The 6537-nt window shown below is 39.3% G+C and overlaps 3 protein-coding genes across 4 annotated transcripts in view; 2 read left to right on the top strand and 1 right to left on the bottom strand.

Annotated features, from left to right (window-relative positions):
- The window catches only part of LOC111870117 (protein ABHD11), a 13598-nt gene extending 11097 nt beyond the window's left edge, over window positions 1-2501 (top strand). Inside the window, exon 6 of the mRNA XM_023862166.2 lies at window positions 1784-2501. Within this exon, the coding sequence (XP_023717934.1) occupies window positions 1784-1865 (82 nt within the window). The 3' untranslated portion in view covers window positions 1866-2501. The remainder of the gene's footprint in view (window positions 1-1783) is intronic.
- Window positions 562-3583, bottom strand: LOC111870142. 2 transcript variants are annotated; one of them, XM_023862187.2, is made up of 2 exons: window positions 3059-3583; window positions 562-1627 (listed from the first exon to the last, which is right to left on the bottom strand). In XM_023862187.2, the coding sequence occupies exons 1-2, from the start codon at window positions 3240-3242 to the stop codon at window positions 873-875; spliced, it is 939 nt and encodes a 312-aa protein (XP_023717955.1). In that variant the 5' UTR covers window positions 3243-3583; the 3' UTR covers window positions 562-872. The 2 variants fall into 2 exon arrangements, with proteins under 2 accessions (XP_023717955.1, XP_033609613.1); XM_033753722.1 differs by lacking the exon at window positions 3059-3583 and adding an exon at window positions 1788-1862.
- Window positions 3584-3823: 240 nt separating this feature from the next.
- Window positions 3824-6537, top strand: part of LOC111870225 (PAX-interacting protein 1) — a 66054-nt gene continuing 63340 nt past the window's right edge. The window contains exons 1-3 of the mRNA XM_033753779.1: window positions 3824-4262; window positions 4487-4671; window positions 4789-4966. Coding sequence (XP_033609670.1) covers window positions 4167-4262; window positions 4487-4671; window positions 4789-4966 — 459 coding nt within the window. The 5' untranslated portion in view covers window positions 3824-4166. The remainder of the gene's footprint in view (window positions 4263-4486; window positions 4672-4788; window positions 4967-6537) is intronic.

The raw sequence follows: 6537 nt of genomic DNA, 5'->3' as shown, positions 1-6537 counted from the left end.
GTACAGACTAACGTAACATTAACGTGGAATTAATATGGATTCTCCATATCGTTTGTACTGTAGAATTCACCAAACCAAATTCGCGGCATACATCAGCTTTTTTCCTTCCATTTTCTATTTCATGAATCACTTCAACTTTCTCTTCAATGCTTAAAACTTTCCTTTTCATTGCCATGTTTTCGCTACTGCACTTCTCTGGGTTTAGGCAGGAACACTATAGGGTAAGTAGACAATGTGAGGTCCTGTTAGACAAGATTCTAGGAAAGGAATGCAGTTAACAACCTGCCGCGTCCTCTTGCACTATTCACGCAGTCCCACCCCACACCCTTGTTTTTGCATAAAACCCACACTCCTCTTGCAGCCCGCGGTCGTATTCTTCCAGGACAGTCACGTCAGCAAGTAGAGAAAGTGAGGGTGGGCAGACACATCGAACTTTCCCACGATATCAGAGAAATTCAGGAATGAAAATGACGTTACATACGAGGTTGATGCATTTGTGCATGTCGTACTAAGCAAGGTATAAAAACAGTTGCTTTATGAGGAATTAGTTTGTACCATTGAATATTTGACGCAATAGACAAGGTGTCGCAGAAACCGATGTTGCTATAACCAAGTTTTACTGTATTTTCAAATGTCTGCTTCATCTTTTGATGAACTGGAGAACACCGACGCCAAAATACCAAACTGAACTGTATTCCACCTGTACAGATGCTTGCTGTTGCAATAAGGTAAGTTAAATTAAATTCTTTTGAGACGTGGAAATAATGTTTATTTTACAAATTTTAAAAAAGTACTGATTACAAAGAATGACATCTGCAAATGTTGGAAAATAAGTTATAAAAGTACCAAATAAAAAGTGTCTTGTCTGCAAGTTATTGTGAGCAGAAATCAAATGAATCCGAAGTGCTGTTTGAGTTGGAACAAGTAGATGACGCAGGGGATGGACAACTTTCAGTGTAGGAAGCAGGAGTTAATTGAGTAAGTTGGCTGCTGAAATTCTGATAGTACTGGGATGCACGCTGTTGTGATGGTGTTGTCACTCTTCTGAAATTCTCCTGTAGATACGGTTGCTGTAGGTCCCAGTGTCTCCCTTCACACGTGGACATTGAGCCACATTGGGAGGTGTTCATTCGCTTGCGTCGTTTGATGTTGCTCACAAGTTGCAACACTCCCATCTGAAATTCTATGATCTCATCATCGTCAAATTTTTCAAGGGAAGGAATAACACCTTTAAAGAAAGACAAGTGCCTGTTTGGTTTTTCATTTTCTAGTGCTGCCAAAATTCTCATTTCTACCTGATCTGGTTCACGATAGCGACATTTTTTTTTCTCCATTCTGGGAGATGGCTTTTTAAAACATGCAGCTTCCTGATCATTTGTTTCTAATCCGGAGGGTTCCTGGTCAGTAGGTGGTAAATCGGAGTTTTCCTCAGGGGTTTTGTCACTGTCTAGGCTGTCTGGTGTTTTGCGCTCACAATCCAGGTTATACAAGAACTGCAATTGTTCAGCATACAAGTATTTCCTTGTAAAGAATGCCCCAGCTCCGCTCGTTTTGTCTTCATTTCTTTTTCTACAAGTTCTAGCATAAGCGTCTCTGATGTTTCTCCATATTTTTATAACTTCTTTTACTGTAATGAAATTCAAGTAAAATAAAATTAAAATTAATTAAGAAAAGATGAATTACATAAATGAAAGGAATTGGATGAAGTGTTTTACTATTGAATAACCAACTAAAGAGACAAAGAAGTATCCACACTAAATAAGAACTATTCTCTTTTTTTCAGGTACCTTGCCACTGGCTGCAGTTTTCCTGACCTACATTACACATACAGAATTGGAGTTTCAACTGCAAGGACCATTGTCTGAGATGAATGCAGAGCCATGTGGTTTGTCATGCCATCGGAATGCATTCCTGTACCTACCAAGGAAAAATGGAAATCTGTCGCTTCTGGTTTCGAAAGAAATGGCAATTTCCCCAACTGCATTGGAGCGGTAGATGGAAAGCACATTTGAATAATATGTCCCAATAATAGTGGCTCCATGTACTGGAATTATAAAGATTATTTTTCAGTTATATTGATGGCAGTTGCCGACTGCAACTTCCGCTTTGTACATGTAAACATTGGGAGCTATGGGAAAGACTGCGATTCCACTATTTTTAAGTGCTCTGCATTGTGGAAATCAATTCTTACAGGCACTCATGATCTACCCGAACAGAAGAGTTTACCAGGGATGGAGGGTCCAGCTGTACCATTTGTCTTGGTGGGAGATGAGGCTTTTGCACTACATAAGCACTTATCGTGGCCTTTTGGTGTGTCACAGCTAAGTGACCAAAAAAATTTTCAACTATCGCCTGAGTAGATCTCATAGGTTTCTTGAATGCCAGTTTGGAATTTTGAGTAACACGTGGCATATCTTACACAGCGATTAATGTTGAGCCAGATTTAGGAGCTGACATTGTGAAGGCTTGTGTGGTCTTACATAATTTCATAAGGGACAGATGCATTACCGATCGAAGAAACTTCAGTAGAGGCTACCACAAAGATATCAACATTGGATGACTTGACACCAGAGAGTGAGATGGGTGGTGGATGTTCGGCGAACCATACAAGACATATATTTTCTGGATATTTCGAGGATGTTGGAGCAGTTCCCTGGCACCTGTTAAAAATATGACATTCAGCTACATACACTAAATTCGTTCCCTTAGTTTCATATCTTCATTATAATTTTGTTCAACAAATACAGATTTTTTTTTTAATGCTAGTGGGGTGGGACTAAGTCCCTTGTACTGTGGCCACTTCTGGCCTGTTGTACCAGCTCCAGATGATGGGTGAGGGTGATTGTAGAGCAATTGGTGGAATGAAGATTGGCAGGGGAACCGAAGTACTCGGAGAAAACCTGCCCCAGCACCACTTTGTCCACCACAAATCCCACTCCACCAGACCCCGGGATCGAACCCGGGCCGCCGCGGTGGGAAGCCAGTGACTAACCGCTTGAGCTATGGCGCGGCCCTAAATAACAGATATACTGTGAAAGTAATAAGTATACCTATTTACCAAATACATTTCTTTCTGAGTCTTTCAATGTTTTGAAATCTTCTTTCAACCCCAAACAAACTTCATTCCAAGCTTCCTTCGTAGTATTTCTGTCTTTGTATGTATCATCACTTTTATCCCATAATACTGGCCTTTCTTCAATCAACGCTATTAACAATTTCTTGTTAACATCAATGCCACTCATTTTTTTCCTCCAATTTCGCAACAATACGATAAGAACTAATGCAATAACGCGAAACAGACGGTCGAGGGTTCATACGGATGAAGCCGCGTAATGTGAACCACAGAGCTGGATTCCATCACCCACTAATGCTGCGACCCGACTGTCGTACGGTAGATGTCGCATGTCACGTATGAAAGCTAAGATTAACACTTTATATTCTAATACTTGAAGCGACATGAACCGGACGGACGTCGTACGGCAGATGTCGCTGTGTGTGAACGTGCAGAGGAACACACATACACAGCGATATCGGTAGCAATCGGTAGTACGATTTTTCTTGCCGTAAGACCTCCTTTTCACACTAGAGCGACCAAATACATTTCTTTGCCTTGCGACTGTCGTACGGTAGATGTCGCATGTCGTCACGTGTGAATCCTAAGACTACACTTTATATTCTACTACTTGATGCGAAATGAACCGTACGGACATCGTACGACCGATGTCGCTGTGTGTATTCCTACACGGCCGTCACGGCAACGGACAGCCCGTATTACTGTACTTTGGAAGCGGGCTTATTCAGTGACATAATAAAAGGAAAATTGACCTTTCAAATAGTTTGGTTTTTAGTTATTACTGGGTAAAGAATATTAACCCCAAACATTGCGGACATTATGTGCTTTTGTTTATTTTAATATAATGCTTATATATTTCCCAGAGCTTTCAACTTAGTGAAGACATTTGTTATATATATGTTGGTTACCTTGTGGTTGCGGGATACCTGTACACCAATCATATCATACTTCAATGAACGGCAACGAAGAACCGAGGGAATTTGTTTTAGATGATGTAGAATAAAAAAAAGTTATTACCGGATAATGCGTTTACATTTACATTGCATTGCACATGCTATGAAATTTTTGGTTTGTTACCATTGTACTTTGTAAGATGAGTGAAGTGTTGGACGCAGTGCAGGAATTAAAATTAAACGAGCCTTTATTTCGAAATGTTAAGTTTTATGTTAGTGGGAAGGCACATGAAAAGGTGAATATAAACGGCGTATATCTTTAGTTTAAAACACATTATACGTACACTATTGCCTAATTTTTAGTTATTTTGTGCTTTTGATTACTAACTGTGTTAAATTTTGTTCTCCGCAAGTTTTGTAGGCGCAGTGATAGAAGGAATGAAGAGGAAATATTAAGACAAATAAGAATATTATGTTGGCATATCTTTAATTAGAGTAAATTACAATCTTTGCATGTTAGGTCTTAAGCATTCTTCAAGAGGGAGGAGGAGAACGGATGAATTACTTCTCAGACTTTGTGACGCACTGCATTATTGGAGATGATGCATCTGAAAGTGATATTTGTGATGCCAAGGAACTGTATGAAGTCCCAGCAGTTACTCAGAAGTGGGTCCTTTACTCCGTTAAATGTAAAAGATTGTTGCCGTATCCTTTGTAACAGCTTCTTTTTTATGTATGACGATCATGATTCTTATTTTGATTGTTATTGCTTGTGGTTAAATTGGTTATGTTACAGATATATTTCCATAACTCTGTAATCAGTACTAAAGGTTTCTTGCCTGACAGTGACCAGCTTTTCACAGGGATAATTGCATGTCTTTCACGAACCACGAAAGCTGATTCTGAAGCGTTATGGGCTATGATAACATTCAATGGTGGGCATTGTCAACTGAGCCTGAACAAGCATTGCACCCATTTGATAGTAACAAAACCAGAAGGAGTAAGTGTACAGAATTGATTAGTATTTTTTTAAGTACATAAGTAACATAATTTAGTAATGAGTTCTACTAATGTGCACTACCTTATACCCTAAATGATATAATGATATAAATTCCGTCCCAAGTGCAAACAATATATTATGTGTCCTTGATCTTGCTCCTCTACACTACATGTTTCGGCCTCAGACGGCCATCATCGGGTGTATAACACTCACGTTGCTGTCACACTGCACCCAGCCCAAAATTTAACATATAAAACACTTTCCTTGTTATTATCAACATCTACTTCATTGATGTCTGTCTGGTTTGTAGATTATTTTACACACGTTAATTTTGACGTTCCTATAGTAGCACTATAAAATCTTTAGTTCTAATTTTAAAATCCTTTATAATTTTTCTCTAAATTTTAAATTTAAAATTGTTAGGGTTTCTCGCCCTATGTCTAAAGTGCTGCAGCGGCTAGTTCTTGTTTCCACACTGTATAGGTGTTATCCTGTGTAGTCTTCCTGTGTGCATGCCACTGTTATTCTTTACTACGTGTCCAAAGTAGTTTCATTAAGTCATTGTACAACACAGAATTCTGATATGGGGAGATTCAATCTCTAGAAGGTAAGTGGAAGGTAAAGAACAATATCAGGTTAAAATCTCAAAAAAGTTTGCAATTTGGAAAGCATAGCTGTTGGTGTTGACATCAGCAGGCTTTGGTATACCGTTAGGGAGATAGTCAAAATGTCAACTGAAGAGAGCGGACATCTTGAACTGACGCTGCATGACCTGACAGTATGTTTGGAACTGTTAGATTGAAGGAAACAGACTAAATTGAAATGGTTGTAGAATCTGAGCCAAATAAATGCAGATAATCTAAAGAATGTGTGATGTGAAGCCAGTGGACATTTTGGGAACGGAAGAGGATAGTGCCTACAGAGTTTTTGCAGGAATGCTTGACAAAAGAGACCAATTGAAATACCCAAACGTAGATGGGAGGTTAATATTAAAATGGATCATAAAGAAGTAGGATGGGAGGGTGTGGACTTTGTTTGCCTGACTCAGGGTAGGGAGCAGTGACTGGGTTTTGTAAACACAGTACTGAACTTCTTGAATATTTATATATATATATACAGGGTGTCCCAGGAGGAATGGACCAAACTTCGGGAGGGTGTTCCTTATGTTAAAGTATGCCGATATAACCCAAAATACCTATGTCCAAAGTTGAACGGTTACAGAGATAATGGCCCAAGAAAAGTGTGGTCTTCTGGCAGGTCCACGCACTGTACCTATCAGCTGAGAGGTCTTATCTATGTTTGTCCTTGAGTGCGGTGATACACCCTAGCCGTGCTTATGTAGTTGGCTTTATCAGAACGCGCAGTCAGCACTTTACGTCAGTGCTTGCCATTCATGTGTCATGTATAGTGCTTGGAAACCCTAAGGACAATTATGACATGGCGAGCGAGTATTTTGTACTTCAATTTTATGGCTTCATGACACTCACAAGTTAGTTTGATGTTATGTACATTATTAACATTACAGAATCCACATATTCCTGCCAGTTTTAATATGTATTTTGTAATCAACA

Source organism: Cryptotermes secundus, unplaced genomic scaffold (genome assembly GCF_002891405.2).
Source record: "Cryptotermes secundus unplaced genomic scaffold, Csec_1.0 scaffold1314, whole genome shotgun sequence".
Taxonomy (NCBI): Eukaryota; Metazoa; Arthropoda; class Insecta; order Blattodea; family Kalotermitidae; genus Cryptotermes; species Cryptotermes secundus.
The sequence above is the reverse complement of the archived record's forward strand: the minus strand, read 5'-3'. Positions and strand labels throughout refer to the sequence as shown.